Source organism: Clinocottus analis, unplaced genomic scaffold (assembly GCF_023055335.1).
Source record: "Clinocottus analis isolate CAN_PGR_092001 unplaced genomic scaffold, fCliAna1.0.p SCAF_25, whole genome shotgun sequence".
Lineage (NCBI taxonomy): Eukaryota > Metazoa > Chordata > Actinopteri > Perciformes > Cottidae > Clinocottus > Clinocottus analis.
Genome location: NW_027175987.1, coordinates 5,741,225 through 5,763,876, shown reverse-complemented (window position 1 = coordinate 5,763,876; position 22,652 = coordinate 5,741,225). Strand labels below are relative to the sequence as shown.

Sequence of the window (22,652 nt, the reverse complement as noted above, 5' to 3'; positions counted from 1 at the left end):
TTCTTCCTTTACTCCCGCCATGAATTCGGTCACACAGAGTGTCATATAAGGGCCACCGTGAAGGGCCATGTGAAGGGCCACTGACCAAGTTGCCGTATTTGATGAGTTGGGACTTGGTACTTGGCCTCAATTATGTGGTGTTAATTATGTCTGACATGCAAATTAATCAACAGCTCATATGCATCTCATGTTTTCTTCCAATTTTTCTCTGCGCTATCAACTAGTGGAAGTCCATTTTGAGTCGCAGGGTATTTCGTTTCATTTCAGCTCAGTGACAGCCTTTACTGCATTTGCTGTCATTTACTGACACACTTGAGTCTCTCCTCTGTCCTTTTTCTCTCCTCACCTTTGACCTATGTGTTTCACGAGGGCGAAGCCTTGTGTGCATGGAGCTGAGTGACACACTAGGCAGTCCGCTGTCTTCACCGATATTAGCACCTCTGTTTCAACAATGTGAGACTGAAAAAATGTGCATGCATTAAAATCAACTGCAGTGTTGTTCTGTTTGGAGATCCAGTGAACTAAACTTAGTAAGTGAAGAAGAGCATTGAGCAAGAAAAAGTAACAAGCTTAAATAAATTTAACGAGGCTAATTCATTCAGTGTAAAATGCTATTGGCATCGAGGAAGAGCCTCTCTTAGAGCTGCTATGTGACAACATATGTGTGTGTACATTACAACACACAACGCACTATAGGTGGGTCACACCGATTCTATTGAAAAGATGCAGCTTTATACGTTATAGTCTGTTGTAGTCTGATTTTTTAAACATTTTCCGAATAAAAAGGTAATTTAGATTTTTCTGACTGCCTGTATTAATTGATGAAAAAGTAGCCATCTGCAGTAATCTAGAAAATTGAGGATGCAATATAATTAGATGCATCAAGAATCATGGTGAGTCGTAATCAAATCCAATTGTGGGGCCAGTGGAGATTTAAACCTCTGATTGTGAAGCGCTCCCACACAGCACTTACAGTTTGTGTACTTCTGATATTGTATTGGCAGAGTGCTACGGGCCAGCTGAGCAAGCACCTGCATTTATTATTTTATTTTCAGTGGCCAAGTGAGAAAAATGGAGGAATGGGAATACATCATCTGAGCGGGTGGGAAAACACAGGTATCTAACAACAGAACTCACAATGTGATGCATAACTTTAAAACTAACAGTAATGAAAGTGGGGAGAAGAGTGATGCAAACCTTGTGGAAACCAGCGTAACCAGTGTGTGTTGTCTTTATCACAGCATTCAAGCCAAGCTCTGCAGTGTATGTTTTTGCGAGAAGCAGATAAAAAGGCCTGGAGATGATTTAAAATGTGGAATTTGCATTTGGTAAGCTGGTCCAGGGAACTCTCAGCATGAGGACCAAAGAGGTTTCAATGCAAGTGAAGGAGCCCATTATAAGGCTGGCAAAATACACAAACCTACCAGGCAGATAGCAGAAACATTAGGATTGACCAAATCAACAGTTTGGTACATTTCTAAAAAATAAGGAATGTACTGGCAGGCTCACCAATGCCAAAAGGCCTGGAAGACCACAGAAGACATGCAAAGTCTTGGTGAAGAAAAAACTTTCATAACATGAATACTGAGCTCAAGAGTACTCGGAAGGAGGTAGGCGTGTCTTTGTCAAAGTCGACAATCAAGAGATGCCTTAATGAATCTGAATACAGGAGGTTTATAACAGGGGGCAAACCACTGGGAATGCTGAAGAACAGGAAGGCCAGGTTAGACCAGAACACCATACAGTCACCTGATCTCAACCCAAGTAAGAATGCTTTTCATAAATTGTGTTCTTTCCTGGTCTGCTGAAAATCATATTCAAATTCAGAAACACCCTTTCTTTTGCAAAAATTGCCAAGATTAGTAGCTCACACTGTCCATTAATAAGGGATGTCCAGTTGCCAATCACGATCACGCTATTAGATAGCAAATCTTAGAGCATCCTTTGTTCTTGTTATCTCTCCCGTTTCCTACGTTGGAAAAAGCCACATCTCTTTGTGTTGACTTAATTAAACTTACCTTGGCCTGTTGTACCACACCGCCTGATCTTTTGATGGACACTTCTATAAAAATGATCAGCAGAGATTCTCTGACAGGCAATAACTTTGTGGTGCTAGTTGCTGTTGAGGTAGAGGTGTTTCTGTAAAAGTTGCAATAATTGCATATTTTATCTCCTCCCGTTGCTTTGATATGAGTTTGTAATGTCGAGACTAATGTAAAAAGTAATATCCTTATTCGGTATTCACTAATACTAATTTTTTGTCAAAAGCAGAATGTTTTTGGTTCATTTGCATCTTTATTAACACTTAAATGCAACATTCATTTGTAGATCTGAGTTGAGCTGGAGACTGTGAAAATAGTGTCAAACGTCTACACGTAAATGTTATGTACAGATTTACAGTTTACCTGATCTTCTGTTTAGTGAACCTGAAGTCAAATATTACACATTGAGGATTCTATAACGTGTCCAGATTATTTTTTTAGTTTCAAACAAATTTTTGTACACATTTGTTTAAAAAAATGTATTTGTTGATCAATGTAGACCATTTTGAGATACATTTTTAGTCCATACTCCCCTTCTCTCTGCTAATGTTGTATCTTTTGCAAAGTCCCTTCATTTCTTTACCTTCATGGTTTAGCTGAAACTACATTCTCTCTGGTTTTGATATTTATATGCATACAATTACTTCTACCCCTGTGCAAGTATGTCCATGTCTTAGTGTGTGTGTGTGTATTTTCATATATATATGTATATATATATATATATATATATATATATATATATATATATATATATATATATATATGTATATATATATATGTATATATATATATGTATATATATGTATATATATATATATACACATATATATATATACACATATATATATATATATATATATATATATATATATATATATATATATATATATATATATATATATATATATATATATATATATATATATATGTACAAATGTGTATCTATCTGAATCTTAATGGATAAACTACATGTAGGAAAGTATATTCACAATAAGGGCAACTACTGAAATCAACCTTGAAGATTTTCCATCACTAATTTGACAGAAAGATACAGATAGAGGACAACAGAAACTCACAGAGAGTGTCTGACTGTAAAGAAACCAAAATGTCATTGTTTTGTGGAATTTGATTTGCACACAATAAGTATTTGTGGAGAAAGTGACTGAATGACAGCGGGAAAGCGAGGCAGATAGAAAAGAAGAAGGACAAACTGTCAGACGTTCGAACAAATCTGAAGGACTGCGGCACACTTTCCGCATTATTTGCGCATCCTTTCTCTTCTCTGTGGGCAGAATCTTAATAGAAATGCATGTGTGTTTCTTTTCTTTAGAATGTGCTTGTCCACAAGTGTCTGCATATCGTGTGTATATGTTTGTGTGTGGGTATATGCAGGTTTCTATGATGTTTGTGTTTGTGTGTGTGTCTGACAGTCTGCCACTGACGTACGTGCCTTCATTCGTTTCAGAGGATTATTCATTTCCTTTTGAAGTGAGGCAGCTCGCCCGGCGAGGAAGGTCTGAAAGGCGGCCGAGAGCAGGCTTTCATACTTCTCCAACAGCAGCTTGTCGTCTGGGGGGTAAATACGTCTGTAGGCCGCAGAGACAGAGAGAGAAAAGCAAGGAGAATGAGGGAGAAGTGGAGAAAGAGTTAGAAAGAAAAGGCAAAGAAGGAGGGTCATCAGTGCAGGGAGAAAGGGGATGAGAAGGGTGAGAGAAGGAATGATGAAATAGAGAAAACAGAGGTTGGGTTCACAAAAGAGAGGGTGGGAATGATGGGGTGGGGAGAAAGAAAGAGACGAGAGGGATTGGGGTTCAGCAAAAGAGGGATATGAGGTGAGAGGAGGAGTGGTGACAGAATTGGGAGGGAGGGAGCCGTGACGGATAAAAAAAGAGGGAAAAAAAGAAGGGCAATAAAAGAGTGGAGAAAATAGGTTGTTTGAGAGATAGAAATATGAAGAAAAGGAGCAAGAAAGAAATAGAAAAGGAATACAAAGATTAGGAGAGGGAGAGATTGACGAAAGAAGAGGGAGGAGTGGATGGAGTGAGGCAAAGAGAGGTCGAGGCACAGCAGGTGAGCGTGGTAGATGGACAGAAAGATAGCAAGCAGGAGGGGAAACACACAGGCGGAGAGAATTATAAGTATTTCAATAAGAGGTGTGAAATGATGGAGGGACAAAAGAAAGGTGAAGAAGTATTAATGGAGACCTTGAGGCAAGAAACTGTACAAACTTCCAACCAGTCTTTTCATGAGGATCCATGCATTAATACACAACTGTTTTACACACTCATACACCCTCACTGTGATGTGCACTTTAATGTGCCCATACACACCTTCTACCTCGCTCTGCTTAGTTTTAACAATGCTCAGTGTTTATCTTAGGCTTGAAGGGATTTGGAAAATGTACAAACCTCTGCCTGGACAACCTCATAGTTGATGATATCCCCCATATCATCGCTTAAGCCATCAAATCAAAACAATGACAGAGTTTTAATAAGCACAGGCCAGTGTGGAGTGTAAAAGCACGGAAATAGTTTGGCGTCTTTACAGACATTTGGAGCCAGACTCCTCCCGAGTTGGCCTTTCGAATCAACAGCGCATCAAAGTTAAAACGAGTTGAGGTACAGACCTCCTATTTTTTTTTAAACACAAAGGCATAAAGTGGACTGTAATGTTTATGCGGCACCATAACATTGTCACCCTTTTTTAAATATTGATTAAGCCATTATTACTAAGCTATTCACACATATCGGCTGTTGTATATTTTAGTGAGAGTGCAATGCCAAGAAAAGTTTAACATTGCAAAAATTCACCATTAAAACTTTTACAGCACCCCATCTGCCATTTAACAACTTTATGCAGAGAAGCTGTTCTGGGTACATGATTTCCATATTGTTGAGAAGTTGACCCAATTCTATGCATTACTTTAGTTAATGCAGTTCAAATCAAGCGAGTGCTGAATGTTGAGAAACCTGAGATGAACCTGTCACTTTATTACCTTCCCTTGGCACTATGGTATATATGAGTGTGTAACTGACACACTTTTTTTTAACAACCTTTAAGGTACATAGACCAGATTATGTTCTTCCTCTTGAGAGACAATCTGAGAAATGTGGAAAAAATGTCTTCATAACAGGAGGATAAACTGTATTTAAACATAATATATGAAAAGAAACCAGAACTTTTCAATCCTCAATGAGCAACATAAATAACTGGACTGAAATGCAAAAGTTCAAAACTTTAATAGTCGGTATTAACTGCTCCCTCTTTTTGGCACCCTACATCGCTGAACATATGGACATTTTATTTGAGGGTGACCCTGCAGTATTTTTTAAATATAATGTTCATGCCGAGACTTCTTTTCCTCCCACATATTCTCAACTGGGCTATAGACCAAAAAAAGTCTGTTTAAGTCTATCTTTGTTTCGGTCAACTGTGTCTCTCAAGCCTCCCTATTCTAACTATGTAAATGATGGTGAATGAACATCAACAATAGCATCAACCAACCGGACTGTCTTCTGGTGCCATGGGGTCCTGGCTTGTCTGTAACTGATGCAAGTTTCATCTGATAAAAGATTGTAAGTAAGTTCATTACCCAAACTCATCTAATGAGAAGCAGTGTGTTAATCAGACTCCAGTGCAGCGCTGGGACACCATTTGAATGCTAAGAGCTCTTTATTAGGGGTGCTCCAGACAGACCTCAGCCTGTCTGATTGACTGTCTGGCTGCGTGTCTGAAAAGAGGAAGGAGGTGACAGCACTTCATGCAGGCTGGGATCAGTATTCTGACTATCTATTCAGTCAAGTGATGAGTCAAGAAGTCACTTAGACTTGGGCAGACAGCAAGAAGGGCAAGTGTGCGAGCCAATTGTGTAGGCATGTGTATCTGAGAGAGAGAGGGTAAGAGAGTGAGAGAGAGAGTGAGAGAGAGAGAAAGAGATAGAGAGAGAGAGAGAGAGAGAGAGAGAGAGAGAGAGAGAGAGAGAGAGAGAGAGAGAGAGAGAAATGTGCATGTGTGTACATGTTGGATAAAGAGTAGGAAGAGAAACTGAGGGAGGGATGAGGGTTAACTATTTGGAAGGGATAAGCGGCAAATCAGAACTTTGTGTTGCTGAGTCATGTTCGAAGATGGATCTGCTCCATCTGTGAGGTGACTATTAAGAATTGACCCACGCAATGTTTTCTCAAGTCCCAGCTGGAGTTGGAAGAGAAAAGAGTAGAAGTGTGGTGGAAAGAGGAGATGGAGAATGGCTTGCAGTAGGCAGGCAAAGTATACGTACATGCCCATTTTAATTTCTGAAACCCTGAAAACATTGTGAATAGAGAAGTAACAGTTTGGACCTACACCTAGAGACACTACATCCTGTTTTGTTTTACCCATTCACTTTTACATATTCACTTATACATATAGTCTTAATTCACTCACACTCACACACACACACACACACACACACACACACACACACACACACACACCTCACCCCGGCTGTTTGCCTCTTCCATACCTGTAGTTCCCCAGATGTTGCTTTTCATGCTCCTCCCTAGAGATCTGCTTGCGGACCTGTGCCAGGTGCTCTTTCTAGAAATTGGAGAAGACCAAAGGAAAATTACTTAAATCTCTCAGATGAAAGTCACTGTATACACACTTAGCTTATATTAGGGATAGAGAAAGAATAAAGTAATAAAAACGAGAAGGCAAGAGGGGCGAGAAATGAAGTAGTAGTCTCACCCAACTCTATCTCATAAATAAGAGGCATTTTCCATCCATTCTCTTGTTGATATGTAAGGAAAGTATAATTGTGGAGCTCAGTTGGCTAATTTAGCATAAAGCAGAGAGATGGGGTTGACAATGTAGTTTCATTGAGCTCTGAGCGATGCCTTCAACAGACCTGATCCCGGTCTTGCACTTCAGCAACGCCAGCACTCAACCATGAGGTAGTCCTCTTTTTAAAAAATAGTGCCTCTGTGTCACCTTTCCTTATCCCCCTGATTACTGCCGTGGCTGATCAAAAGGCTAATCAAAGTGTGTGGGAGGCCTAAAGTACTTGTAGCTGCCACTTTTCTCCATATATATAAAAGCTCCCTGACTCCTTCATTTCAAAGAGAAACTAATTAAATGGTATGCTTGTCCCAGAAAATTTTGACGGAGTTCGGGGTAGGTGAAACTGAATTTCTGCTAAGACTTTTCTTATCGTTTCTGATCCTGAGAAGTCATTCATTCAATGAGGTTCATACCACAAACACACATGTATTATACGGTTGTTTACTGAAGAGTATATGTGTTTACTAAATGTCCTTGATGACATCTCTAATAAACACCTGTCCCTGATTTTTTTAAGCTAAGCCACCTTTTGTGTTCATTTTGGTATGGCCTAATAGACTCAGGTCATATGCCGGTAGTGCCATTGTTTTATTTTCCAGGTTGCTTTTGAAAGTGTGTGGATAAATGAATGAGTTTTATTCTTAATTCTTCTGACCTTAGTCAAAATGCACCACCTCGTGCAAGTGTTTATAGCATCTCGGATTGCCAACTGAGAGAATTGTGTTTTTTTACGAGGCCTATCGCAGGTGGGAATATGTGTAAATGTATGAATGTCAAGTCGGTTCTTGCTCAGAAAATCATTTTAGAGAGGTTAAAAGCTAATGCTTTAGTTTTTTATTTTGCTTGTGCCTTACCAGCTCTTCTCTCCTGCGCTCCAGTGTGTGACGTTGTTTCTCCCAGTCTGAGGAGGCAGCCGAGAGTTTCTTCATGGAGCCGTGCCCATAGAGCCGTCGCTGAGCTTCTGCCTTTTGCTGGGCTAGGTTGCGTTTCTTATCACTGGCTCTGGATCAACAAGCACAGAGTTGAAATAAAGCACATTTAAAACATAGACAAGAGAGCAGCAGCATTGGGAATACAGTTACAGTTAAAGCGTGTTTTGGTGTTTTCCCATTTTCATACTTGATACTCATCCCTAGCTGATGGACTAACCTGAATTTGCCTTTTCACATCATTGTGGTAGTTAAACAAATAGAAAATACATCACAAAACAGTCAACAAAACAGAGATAAAGAGAGAGCCGAGGCACCAACAAAGTGACAACCACAGGATGAACAGGACCAGACAGCTAATTCTGAACAAGTGGGCCATTGCGGTCTGGAGAAAGGGCAATTCATTTTAGTCAATCGCTGGCCCTTTAAATTGGATATTGAGTGCCGTTGGGGGGCTGAGGTTTATCAATGTCCATGCCCGGCCGGGTCTGAATTGATCCCACGTTGATACAGTTGGTGTTGTGAGCCGAGTTGAGAGTCGACCCTACCTCCACACACCAGCAACCCCTCCCTTTTGGGAAGTAAAGTCATTACTATATAAGGGAAAAGTGAGCGAGGTAGAACAAAGCCTTCATTCACTCCAGCATGAACATAAGCAGTTTGTCCAGTGGAAATACCTCCTTGCTACCATTAACGGCCTCCTACGATTTATTTGTCATGAAATAATCAAATCTCCCCTTTTAATCTGTGGGAACACAGCAAGCATCAGCCGTGAAACAAATCATTTTGAGGAGAGATTTGTTTGAGTCGACCGAAGCAGGAGGAGAGGTGGGAGAGTGAGTTCTTATGCGGGATGGCTGCACCCTGCACGAAACTTGGCCCAACTAGATCTACGGTGCTGCGTGTAATTGATCAATTGATCTGTGTTTGCTGCATTTGTGTGTGACTAGAAGAGTTGAGACTATATTTAGAGCAGTAAGAGTAGGACAAGCACAAAGAGAGGAAGAAAAAAAGAGAGCAGAGATCCAGAGGTCTGGTGTACGATGATCAATCAATGGACAGGCTCACTGCAGCCAGGGGACAGAAAAGCATGCCAGCAAACACACACACACACACACTACATATGCAAAAAATACATAACACAACAAGAATGACTGTGTGCATTACGTAATGTAAACAGGCAAACACATATAACCGCAGAATAACACAGTAAGCTCATGTAAATATACAGAGCAGGAAAAGTTTAGACTCTGAAATACGAATAGCAGAACTTATTGTTATCCTGTTTTTGTCGCACATACACAGCATTTCTGATTAAAGGGAGCACAAAGCGCACAGTAGTAGCTTTGTACCTTGGCCATTGTCTGTCTTTGTATCATCTACAGCAGTTAGTATAAGTACAGTGAATTGTTTTTGATCCACAGCTCCTCTTAGTTTCAGACTAATGTCACTACTGTGTCATCAGATTGAAAACAAAACAAGATGAAGGCTGCATTGTGCTGGGCATCAAAGTAATTCCAAAGTTTTCAGGGTTGCCAAATAAAGAAGCCTGAAAGAATCGATTGAAATCTTGAAACATTCAGAGCCCTGTAAAACAACATTTGTCGTGAGCTTTGTCTGCCTCTGCACATGAAACGTAATGGGCCCCTAAATACAATTCATGTATCTATCAACAAGCGCGCGTGTGTGTGTGTGTGTGTGTGTGTGTGTGTGTGTGTGTGTGTGTGTGTGTGTGTGTGTGTGTGTTTGTGTGTAGGACCGTTGTGGAGAACAGTACCGAATGTTGAGGAGTTTGAAAGCATTAAGCAGCACCCCTTTCTTCACGTCGTAATCAATCTTCTGATCGGTCCCAAAGCTCGGCGCTCGATTGATCTGCCAGGGAAAAGAGGAGAGAAACATTCAAAGAATATTTTCCGACATCATCTCATTTTTTCTCTCTTTCTTCTCAACTAAGAAGACAAAAATGCTATGCAATTACAGGAGTGGATTTAGGTCATGTTGGGAAAAAAAGACATCTGTTCCCACAATAAGAAGAGGCAGGAAGAGGGAAGAAAGAAATGGAAAGGGAGAGTTTTGTCTTTTTCAAAGGACACTTTGGAAGTCCGAAGTCTTTGCTTGGGCATAAATCTTGTCTGACACTGATGTATGGATGCTTGTGCATGCAGAATAGTCTTTGTGTGTATGACTGCATGCATATGAACAGATTGTGTAAGTTAAACTGTCACTAGATTAGGGACCCTGCCCTTTTCTGTCAACCACAGCAAATGGGCCATGACCCTGTAATTTAAGTATGCCAGGCACTGCATGACCAATATGTACCACCGCCACCAATAATCTCTTTGTGAGCATCAGTGAATTACCAACGCTCTGCTCAATCCCATCATATACAATTGAGATAGATCAGAGGGAGAGTCAACTGAGCGAAAACAGAATAAGCCACCTGTGATTTGAGGTACAAAAGCCAGTATCACCAAGGGAAAAAATCAAGAGCAGCTTAGCTTTTCTAACAATTTCCAGTGCTTGTGCAAGGTATTCAGATATCAGTTATTATTCCTGACACAACAAATCAATTCTTCCCTTTCACTATTTGTATGTTCCCTCTGTTTTTTTGCAAAGGAGAAAAAAGAGATTGTGTGAGACAACAAAAGAACAAGCAAATAGAGAGAAGTGCGGAGGGAGGGTGAATGAACTGGCAACAACAATTGAAATGGTGTCTTCCTATAAGCTGACTTTAAACGACGAGGCAACAGACGGCCTCCGAAAGGCTGTCTTAGGTTAATAAAACCTGATTGAAAAAGAAAAAGAAAAGATAATTTTCAATCAAAGAAGAATCCCTCCTAATAATGCTGTAGTTGGAAATTCATCCTTATGAGTTGCAAAAATCAGCAGTTGGAGTATTTATTTCAGAGACATTATTTGTCACGTTCCAATATTCCTTGAGAAAAAAAAGCAGTTGGATAGCAGTTGAGCGCGGCAGCCAATCACATATCGAGATTTCCATAAACAGAGCAATATTGAGCCAATCAGAGGTTTAGAGCATGTTAAAGAGCCATTCCATCCACCAATCAGGAACTTGGGTAAATAATACAGAAAGGGGCAAATGATAAAAAGAGATTGGTGTGCAAAACCAGGCCATTCAGAACTATAAAGACATTTGGGCAAAAATCAGCAACAAAACCTCAAAGCTCCTTTACAGAGATGTATAAAGAGTTACAAAGGTTGCAGGGATAGCACTCAGAAACTCCATCTCTTTTTCTTTTCCTTTCTTCTACGTTTCTAACCATTACTAATCCTGACACAAAGGTGCGTCCAAGGAACTGAGAGAGCCAGAGAGTTGACTATGCTTCCAGCCGAGGGGCAGGTATTCCAAAAAAGAGCAGCAACTACTAAAAGACAAAAAAAAATGTCTTGTTCAGGCTTAAGTAAATCAGTAAAGCTGATTCCTACATTAACGGCTACTCCTAAATTACCTGAAGCAAGTGTATAACCTTCTTTGAGCCAGTTGGGCCATCACTGCCATCATCAGTCTAGAGGAGAGATCCACAAATACAAAAAGTCAGATACTAAATCTTCCCCAACATGACATGGGTTTGTATTGCCGTGCCTTCTTAAATCCGCGCGTTTCACCCACATGAAAGTTTTTCGAAACGGCAGAAGGACGGGGGTGGGTGATGAATGTCTTCCAGTGCACAGAGGAAAAGAGGAACCCTATCCAACTCTTTCACTCAATAGAATGAACTCTCCCATAGATCCCTCTGTGCACTGAGAAGGGCAGAGCTCCACTTCAACCTCCAGTACTTTACCTCAGGAAAAAAAAACACCACAAAAGAACACCACAAAAGGAACAGAGGGAAGAAGTCTGTTTTCATTTAGCACTCCCTGATATGACAGCTACAATGAAAAGAGTATGGCTTTAGAGCACCGTAGCCTATAGGTAACAGCCAGACTGGCAGTGATCCTGGCGACGGTTGTCTCGTTACTTGTCTTCATTTTTTAGTTTGATTTGTGGTGTCAAGCTGTCACAGAGTAGACTAGCATCGGCGGCACTCGCTGTCTCAATCTTTCGTCTTTCTCCGTCTACTCTCGTCTAGTAGCCCTCTTCTTCTGGTTAGTTTCTCCTCCCACTCTGTGTCTTCCTGTCTCTTAACCCGTTTTCTGTCTGGTCACTCATTCCCCTTCCTCCACTTGCTATCCCTCATGCTTTGGTCGTTACCTCTCTTATTCATTCTTTCTCCGTGTTTCTGTGTTCTCCTTTTCCTCTCTGGCAAAGGAAGTTGGACCAGTCTGGTCCTAATGAACCCCTGCAGGCTCTCAAAACCCCCACTCTGATTTCCTTAAGTGACTCTGGCAGGGTTTTAAAGGAGGCTTCGGTCGCTTCAAGACACATTCAATAAAAATGTCAGATGAAAAGATTAGAAACTCCTTTTTACTCAGGCTTTGATTCGGTTCAGCATCAGCATCGCATCATTGTAGCCCAAATATCAGCCAAACAGCAGAATGAGCATGTAGGAGAAGAACATATCAGTTTGTAATTTTTCACAGGACCGGTTTATCCTCATCTGATTACCCAGTTAGACATACAAAGATCAGAGGATGAGCTGTAAATCAGGAACATACCCTTTACAGTGCATGCTACTCTTATTTCCTGCACCTGGAAGTGTGTGACTGAGACACAAAAGTAACCTGCCAGTGTTTATGAAGGGGAGGGGGGGTATTCTTTCAATTTTCCACTATCTATTTGGTTTAAATTGTCTGTGAACTAAAACCCCTCTACTGACCTTTATTGCAGGCCCTACAGTACAGAGAATTAGAAGTGCAACTACCAAATTTGACTTGCCTTATTTAATTTGATGTAGTTTAGTAATTTCCAAGCGGGGAATTCTCTTTATTCTCTGGTTTGGATGCAGGCTCCGTCTCATAATGTTTGGCCCCCGGGGGGGTGTATTGCTCAAGTAAAGTTATTAAGTCTGGCCATACAGCAAAATCACAGCCTAACAATAAAACAATTATCAATGTAGCCATTGGCCATTCTGCTCACCTCGAGATAATTTACTGAATCTCAGTTCGTCCTATGGTATGACTGTCGAGCAATTCGTCGTTATCTGTATCATGACTCACTCATTGTTAAAAATGTGGGCATCGCGCAGATTTTGCATGTGGCCTCTGCTGTGTCACACCAACCCTAATAACATAGCAACAGCAATGGATCAACAACAATCAGCGGCTTTCTTTCCACAACAAATTGCTTCCCCCCATCGACATCCATTCGGTGTCTGGAAAACTCGTCAGACAAGTGCAAGGGCTGCTCGTGATTAATCGGTTCAGAAAAACGACCCCCTCTTATTATTCCTGGCAGAGTGTAAACAACCACTGCTTTGACAAGCCTCCCATTCTGCCCCGCACACTCGAGGGTATCGGCACAGTTCAACCGCTGTCAGAATGGAGTGTTTGTTGCCGCACAATGGTGGAATGGGAGAGCGAGGCAGAGAGGGAGAGCATGAGTAGCAGAGCGACAGAAAGACAGACAGCTGGCCGCCATGTTAAGTCATTCTCTTGTTTCAGCCGTCTTATCAATCACTGTTTTGTTCTTTTTGTGGCGTTTTTATTGGTCCAGTCCGACACAGGGAAACTCTAGCTGAGCCTGCTGAGCTGCTGGTAAAGGTCTTAGGAGTGAGCGGGCCAATGCTTAGCTTAGCCACCAGTCTGCCTGACCTGCCTGCCTGACTGACTGGCTGCAGGGTGGTTGCTTTTCTCGTTGTTCTTTTTCTTCTTTGAAGACACACAGAGATACAATCTGACACAGCCACAAAAAGCAGAAGGTGCTTTGAAGGTGCACAAAAAGGTGAAAGTGGACATAGTTATACAGCCGCACACGCACACGCACACGCACACACACACACACACACACACACTTACAAACATGTAAGAATATAACAACAAAACACACCTCAGGTTCCAGACAGTCTGTCATAAATATGCAAGAGTATATATCTCCCTTTAAAGTCTTTAACACACTCCACCACACACACACACACACACACACACACACACACACACACACACACACACTACAGTTCCATATGTCACTCATAAACATGCAATATATAACTTACCCCTCAATCACATGCATGCACACACACACAGACACACGCACACACACACAAACAAACACAGACTGTCACTGCTGCTGCCGTTCATGTCTGATGATAAATGACTAAATGTTGGGGGGGTAGGGGGGGGGGTGTTTTCAACTGCCCCACATACGAGGCTTGTGCACTTCTAATTTGATACTTATTCTATGAAATAGTCATGTTGGGGGAAAATGGATGTGGATAGAGACAGACAGTCCCATACATCATTCTAATTATTCTTTAATAAACCTCATATAAGCCAAAGAGTGGCTTGTAGGTAACTACTGCCACCTAGGGATCACATGGAGAAAGACGCCCCCTCAGAAATAAGAGTGAATCCCACTAAATGCAAAAGATTAATCAAAGGCAAAAGGAGAATGAAAGGTGGAAGGGTGCAAGAGAAACTCTGAAAGATAATGGAGTATATCAAACTGTATGTATTCTCCTCTATCATTTTTCACCCTAGAAAATTCAATCATGAGGGGATGAAATTTGGAGAGCATGGGTAGCAAGTAAATTCCTCCTTAATCACCCTGAATACACAATAATGTTCGACTCGGCTGTTGTAGGGGTTAGAAAACACATCTCAAATTTCCTGAGGAAAAATCTGAAAGGCATGCTCACCTCTAAATCCTTCTCCTAAAACTTCAGGGGAAAACAGTTACACTTTAAATGGCTACTCTTTTACACTTTTATGGAAAGCTATTAGAACATAAAATCTTCATCTAATTCTGCACAGAAGAAACAGAATTTCAATTGAAAGCTTTCACAAGTGTGAGGCACGACTCATTCCACACAGAAAATGAACAGTATTTTCAGTAATTCATTTGCCGGAGTGCAAGAGTTATATCCACGTGTTTGTTTCTATGTGTATGTGTGTATCGTGGCATCTGTTTACACTTGCCAGCGCAGATTACTCCCCACAAACACACCCTTAACACAAACACGCACACACAGATACACTTGCACTCAAAAGAAAAGGAAGTCTGGATTATGTTGGCTCTGAGGGATGGAGAGGCAAACCAAACTCATCTTGAAACAATTGGGGGCAAAGCACAGAAAGAGAGGAAAGTTGCAGGAAGGGGTGAAGGGAGGGAGAGGCGGGGTGAGGAATCACCGCCCTTAGGGGAGCAGTCCAGCTGCAGTCTGTTGTCGAAATGCCCATTCAGTCACACGCGCACAAACACACCGAGACGCAAACAAACCAGTGCCACGGTTGACCAAACCGTGCCCGCCTCATTAGCTGCCAATCACTCTGCACAAGCCGTCCTAAAGGGGGGCAGGAGGGGAGGAAGGAAAAGAGACGGATGAGGAGATGGTAGTTAAGTTGCAGCCATCAATAATCAAGCAGCCTAAGCTTCGTGTCCGATGGCATCTCAGTGATGAACGAAAAACACCATAAAACTTGGCACACAAGGTTTTATTCCTTCTCCCTTCTATCCGTTTCATACTGATTTGGCCGTTTTTTTGTGTTTTAAGCAAGGCTCCTCCATGCCTCTCCGACTGGATGAAAAGACGTGTTGTAGGCTGGAGCTGGTTTGGTAGTTAGAATGGCTAAAGACACACACACACACACACACACACACACACACACACACACACACACACACACACACACACACACACACAGACGCACGCACACACACACACACACACACACACACACTAGAAATGTGGCTATAACGAGCAGGCCGACCAGCATTTGAGCTGCTGGAGTCTGGCACTAGACAGCTTTTTACAGACCAGGCACGTTTGTAATTATACTTGCTCAGTACAAACATTTGTTTCTTCTTATTTTGAGTTGACCAGCTTTAACTTCTTTGTTTTTTCCCTGTCACAAAATAAAAAAGTAAAATGAAGTCTGTAATGAGGATGGGCCTTAATCCACCCATCCTTATGTTTTTGTCCACGGCCACCAATCAGAACAACATAGGAACAATAAATTCTGCTCATTGTCGGGTTCTGTCCAATACAAGTTGTAGAGAATTTAAAGAAATATTTGTTGTGTGTGTATATATTCTACTTGTCCTTGCCCATCACCCACCAAACCTTAAATCATTTTATTTTCCATTTTCCTTACTCCATTTAACATTATTTGTCACGGCGGCTTACAGCACATGCGCCCTGGATAAACTTAAGAGAGGAAGGGGGTGCAGGGGTGACAATGCTGTCCCACTGCTATATTTTACATTGAGTAAAATGCACTCCTGATGACACACTGGATTTTGAGATGACTGTTGTTCTCTTTGACCCATGTACCTCAATTTTAAGACTCCACCTTTGCAAGCAGAATTTATGCGCAAAGCCTATCATGAGGCAGTTCCTGAGGTAAACTAAATGTGTCTATATTTCTGAATTGATTGTTTTTCATTGTATTTTTGTTTTGCTATTATTTATTATTTTGCTGTCAAAATAGGAAAAGAAAAGACTCAATGAAGCCCTTAAAGCTAAAGCCTTGGGACTGACAATACAAACCACAGCCTCAGTTGACAGAGTGTGTGTGTGTGTGTGTGTGTGTGTGTGTGTGTGTGTGTGTGTGTGTGTGTGTGTGCGTTAAGAGAGGATCACTGCTCAATGAAACGCCTTTCCCATACGAGACACAGATGCCGTCTGGGCTGGTTTAATGAAAGTGAATGTCTCGGGTTACGCCATTTGAGCAAGTGTGTGAGCGTGTGTGTGTGTGTGTGTGTGTGTGTGTCTGTGCTTGTGTGTGCGCCTATGTAGAGCTGATGTTTTGAATGTCAATAGGAGGTAAAACTTGTGTTGAAAACTCTGCTGAATTGAGATAAGGATCACACAAAAGCCTGTCTCTCTCTCTCTCTCTCTTTACCTTCCCTTCTCCACCGTCTGTACTTGCTCTGAGCACAATGTGCCCGTTTGATGCCTGGCCTTGGTTTGAGAAGCATCGCTCTTGCCATCTCTGTTTTCCCCTGTGACAAGCTATTTAGCAGGTGTGCGCTGGTCTGTGGGTTGTTCCTCTTGACTGTGCCTATTCTTTATCAGTATATTTGCAATGATTTCTCTTTGTGCTTGTCTGCTTACAAAGAGTCGCTGTATTGTATCTTGCATGGCGGTTTTCTTGCAAAGGCAAAATAGAGACGAGTTGTCCTCTAATCACAGAGGTTTGGAGTTGCACTATTTTGAATACCTTGTCTTAAAAAGAAACAGTGGCTACTTTCTGGAGGTGTAATTCGAGGATGTGAAAGGCAATCATGTTCCTTTTGCCTCCCCAGCTTCCTCCACACACACACAAACTGGCAGACAAAAATACAAACACAAAGGGCAGGATTAATGTAATTCGACAGTTTCTTATATATGATACCATTTAGTTTTCAGGTATTCGACTGACTTGGAGTTTACACAGGTTGAACTTTCATTTCCTGGCTGCGAGTTTGCATATCCAACAACCAACTTTGACATTTTAAAGAGTAAGAGAGGAAGACATTGTCGGAACGGCAGTCTGGGTAAAGGCCCGACGAGGCGTGGCACACATAATTCACAGTGACACCCATAGGGAAACCTGAGAGCTGAAGTCCATAATTTCAAAACAAACCTTTAAGACCGAGATTGTGTTCCAATTCCATTTTTAGAGTTTTCCGATTCAAGCAGGTGACAGCAATAAAAAAAAAAAAAATGTTGAAATGCACTGAAATGCATTTGTGTCGCAAAGAGATCTGCTGAAAAATTAAATTTGGACCTGAGGGCTTGCCATGGGGTACCGTTTGTGGCAACCAGCCTATGGGCCCCACCGTGCGTGGTGTCCCTGCAGAGTAGAAATGAACGTCGACAAGCTAAAAAGACGGTAATAAAGTTATTTTCAGGCTTGACAGCGTCCATAGTGAGGATTTGAGAAGGGGTCTCAATGCTTGCAAGTATCCCCTGACTAATCAGCTGTTTTTGGAAATAAATGATTGTTGCTGTAAATGTTGCGTGAAAGAGAAGCAGGGGTGTGCGTGTGTGATGTTAATTGATGAGAGTTATAGAGCGCTGCTAGTAGCACAGAGGGGATCATTACTGCTGAAGTGGAACAACTGCATTCACGGCTGTTTGGCATGTCTTGTACACACACACACACACACACACACACACACACACACACACGCACACGCACAAACACACAAGCAGTCAAAAGGAACACCATCATCTTGCTCTCTCTTGTACATCCTTTTGTCATATAGTACAACTGCTCAACCACACAAAAAGAGTCAGGTAATTATGTCATGATGGGGAAAAAACAAACAATTACCCCAGAGGCATTTCCCATCCTTGAGTCAATTTGAGGGAAAGAAGGTGGGGAAAGGCACGCAGCCACTTTGGGTTAAAGGATTTAGGTCAAGCTTTAACTGACTGGCTGACATCAGAACGGTGAGACAGAAATCCTGGAGTGGACTCTAAACTCAAATCCATCTCCTGAGTGACTGACACTTGAAAAGACTGACACCGAGAGAATGAGGAGCGTTGCTAGTGAACTTGCAGTCCTGACCTATATTTTCCAACCCTGCATGTTTGCCTTTTTTATGATGAAAAGGGTTTTTTGTCTTGTCTTATATGCATGTGTGTATGCCTGTATCTCTATTTGTATGCATGGGTGTGTATGAATGCACACATCCATGTAATTGTGTGTGCATGTTTGTGGCTGAGAACATACTTTTACTTTTACATGGGAATGTGTCTTCTGGTTGTGTTTGGAGGTGAATAAATACATACTTGAGACTGTGTGGTTGTCTGTGTGTGTTTCTGTTCACCAGGGACAAAAATGTGTAAGCAAAATCAGTGTGTGTTTATGCTTTCTGTCAGTGCGTGGCAACTTCTCCCTCTCTCCCGCTGATGCCACATTACTTCAGTTTAGGAGCCGCTGTCACTTTAGCAGCAGCACAGACAGGTGAGACTGCACAGACTGCAGCCCTTCTCTCTTTGACTGACAAACACACACTTCCTAAAATAACATTTTATAGATCACAGATGTAAATCTCCTACTATGCTTTCATTCTGTTTTTGAGTTCAAAAATAGTTTTCATTGTGGCAAAGTAGGCTCCAATTAAATTAAAATGTTTAAAATAGTATTTAAATGTATTAAATACACTTCTTGTTAGAATGGCCAAAAGAAAATATTGAAAAGTTTTTAATTAAAAATTACAAGACGAAAAAAAAAAGAAAAACACGAACCTTGTTTCCCATACACACCCCACACACGTAAACACACATACGGAGTTGTACCTCCAGTAGCCACGGTTTGAGTTTGCGGTCCAGGATAATGTCAAAGCCCAGGACTTCAAAGCAGACGCTGTCGCTCCCTGGTGGCTGGCCCGGGCGACACATGCGATAGGCGTGCAGCACATGGGGCTCTGCCACTATTATGGTCTTCACCACCAGCTCCTGGCAGGATACAAAACAAAGAGATAGAGAATCACCAAGCTGAGCTGACAAACGGTGCGCAAATCGTACTTTTTTTGTCACTTGCCTACATCCTATAGTCCTTTTTTTGTAGCAGCTATTTATAGATAACTTTAACTGAAAATAGTGCAATTAGAGGTCTGGCTTTAATTGCAGGTTGTGACTGCTGACAAAACTCTGACTATTGAGTATTCATGACATTCATGACATACAATACCTGTAATCTACAGGCATACTTCAAAGAGGTAGTACAATGTCAAATTGTTCAAAGATACTCTGTCAGCCAAGAAAAAACATAAAGTATTACTAACACAGAATCTTTTGAATTGACTCACACACAGACTTTCACCAACGTTGGTGATAGTCCATCTGTGTGGCTAGTGGCTCCCAACCTGTGTTCATGTGTGTGCATACACATTTGTTTGCTGGCTGCTACCTGCCTGCCTACTCCCACTGTGCAGCTGGGGTAAACATGCTCAGTCTGACACACACACACACACACACACACACACACACACACACACACACACACACACACACACACACACACACACACACACACACACACACACACACACACACACACACACACACACACACACACACACACACACACACACACACACACACACACACACACTGCACAAAGCTTACCCTCACCAATCAAGCCCCACGCAGTGCTGCTGGCCTGCCATTTGCCCAGTCCAGTCTGACTGCTGGGTGCAGGAGAGGGGTATGGTGGTCTGGCCCTGGCCTGATAAGGCGGCAGCCCCATCCATTTTATGTCTTTCGCTCACACACCTCCATCAATTTGTCCGTCCATCCACCCGTCTGACCCACAGGCTGCACAGCACAAACACCTGCTCCCACTCGTGTCGTTTATGCCCGAAGTCCCCAGTACTGGCTGGTGTGTATGTGTGTCTTTGTCCCTACCCCATCACCTCCCTCCTTATCCTGAGCCCCCAGCACTGGCCACATCCTCGCAATGTGCATGTGCGCCTGTGTTTTTTCAGCTTTGGGCTGAAATGTTTTTATAAGCCTCTTTGAACCATTTTACAGATTTATTTTTATTTTTTACCCAGCATACGTTTGTTTATTATTTAAAATATTTTGTGTGTGCATGAATGACGCTTTTATATCGTCTCTGTTTTAGTAGTAGCACTTATTTTTCTATCTCAGTGTAGTAGAGCCAGCAGTGTGCAGAGTTGTGGATTGAAATCACATGACCTCGAGCCACACAATTGATGACTTCAGACCCCAAAATAATAACACACATTTAGACTTACATTTTGACATTTTGTGAAGAGCGCATTATGACTTGTTTAGGATTTGAAACTCAAAGTTTAAGAACTGAGACTAAGACTTGATTGCAACAAATTTGAGACTTGCAAAACAATGACTTGGTCCCATCGCTGCAGCAGGGTATATAAACTACAGTCAGTGGTAGGTCAAATTTGTCCTCAAGTAAAAAATATTTATTTTTACAACAAAGAAAAGCATGTTAAACTAAACTGAAAAAATACTGAAGGGCTTTGACTGGTTGAAATAAGCATTCATCTCATTTAATAAAGGAAGATATTATTTTGCCATACATCTATCAGATTTCATCAAAACTCATTTCTGAAGCCCCTAAAATTCCTTTCATTGGAAGGTTTTCGGTAGGACAAAGATTTTTTCTTCTTCCAATAAATATGTGTCACCTTTAATAATAATGTTTTGGAATGTCGACCATAGAATCAACAGACCTACCGGATCAGGGAAGGAGCAGTAAGGCACTGTGATGGTAGCATTGGAGTGGACATCCATACGTATAACTACTTCATTGTAGTGACTATCACATGGTCACACACAGACACATGCACACACACACACACACCCACACACACACACACATCTACACTACGCTTCCCTTCACTAGTCAAGCCCCACGCAGTGCTGCTGGTCTGCCTTTTTCTCCGTAACACTGCTGGATGCATGAGAACGGTACGATGGCCTCTAAGGGGCCTCTATAATTAGCATTTGTAGTCAGCTGCAGCTCTCAAAATTATTCGTACTATCTGTGGCATTGCTGGTCAAACCTTTGGCACTCTTCCCCATACAGAACATCAATAATGCCTCAATATAAAAGATATTTCAGTAAAACATGGGGAAAAAAACACATGCACTATATGCTTAACCCCCCACAGACAATCTTTTGCCAAACAAACTCTCCGACTCTGACCGTGACCGTTGGCGGGAAGAGTCAGGGCAGCCTGCTTGGTCTGTACAGGAACAAAATGTAAGAGGAGAGATGAAAAGAGAAGGAGAGAGGAGAGTGAGCGGCGAGCATAAATACAGAGTTGAAACAAAACCCAGTGTGTGAGTGCAAACGGACAGCACTAACACCAAAGTGGTGCAACTTCTGAGGAAAGAGCACAGACAAAAATGGTGAGAGAGCAAGAGAAGACGAGGATGGTCGAGATGAGGCAGAAGGTGACACTCTGATGTGTCACTGAGAGGCAAGAAGGATGTGAGAAACAGAAACTGAAGCGAGAAAGAAAGAAAAGTAGAAAAAAGAAACAGAACTTTAATGCCCAGACAAAATGGAGCCCATAAAAAAGATTACAGAAGATGGATAAGAGTGGAGAATAAAGGAAAGGAAACACTGCCTAAACAAGAACTTACAACACAAGGTAAAACACCAACTACAAAATCTACAACACTTTGTTCAACATGGACAAAAAGAAAAGTAAAAACTGATGGAAAGAGGAAATAGAAAATTGCCTTGAGGAAAGTATAATAACCAATGGGAGTTGATTTTGAGGTTGAACGCTTGCAGCATGAGAACTGACAGTGAAACACAGAACAATCACTGAGGGACCAGACACCCCAAATGAATACTGACAGAGGGGCAAAAAGTCAAGGTCAAGAAGAATGAAATAGAAAAGGACATGAACAGAAAAGAAAAGGTGTAACTGCAAGAGTATTAACAGAAATACAAAGAAGCATATGATGGGATAGATGGTTAAAAGTAAAAAAAAAAGAAAAAGAATAGAAAAGTGAATGAATTAGGAACAGGAGGTAAAAGAATTGCCCAGAGAGACTTTGATGAAAAGAAAATGTATGAGGTAAAGGTGTTTGGATGAACGGAGTGTAGGGCCGGATAGAGAAAAAGCTCATCCTTCTGGAATGATGTTTTCTGTGAGCTCTTCCTAGAGTTAAACAACGCTCGGAAGCTCACTGAATTACTGTCATAACAACTCATATCAAACCTTTTGCTGGCCCGCTTTTGTTCTTTGTGCAACGTGTGTCGGTTAGTAGAAAGAGCCTGTGTGTATATGAGTGTATGCTGACACAGA

General features: G+C 41.6%; 1 protein-coding gene across 4 annotated transcripts in view; it reads right to left on the bottom strand.

Annotated features, from left to right (window-relative positions):
* The window catches only part of ttll7 (tubulin tyrosine ligase-like family, member 7), a 67,472-nt gene that overhangs the window by 26,092 nt on the left and 18,728 nt on the right, over positions 1-22,652 (bottom strand). For 2 of the 4 annotated variants that reach the window (XM_068591361.1, XM_068591359.1), the window contains exons 9-14: positions 19,138-19,296; positions 11,260-11,316; positions 9,567-9,661; positions 7,715-7,862; positions 6,544-6,617; positions 3,493-3,628 (exon numbers count right to left, since the gene is read on the bottom strand). In XM_068591361.1, coding sequence (XP_068447462.1) covers positions 3,493-3,628; positions 6,544-6,617; positions 7,715-7,862; positions 9,567-9,661; positions 11,260-11,316; positions 19,138-19,296 — 669 coding nt within the window. The remainder of the gene's footprint in view (positions 1-3,492; positions 3,629-6,543; positions 6,618-7,714; positions 7,863-9,566; positions 9,662-11,259; positions 11,317-19,137; positions 19,297-22,652) is intronic. The other 2 variants (XM_068591358.1, XM_068591360.1) reach the window with 1 other exon arrangement.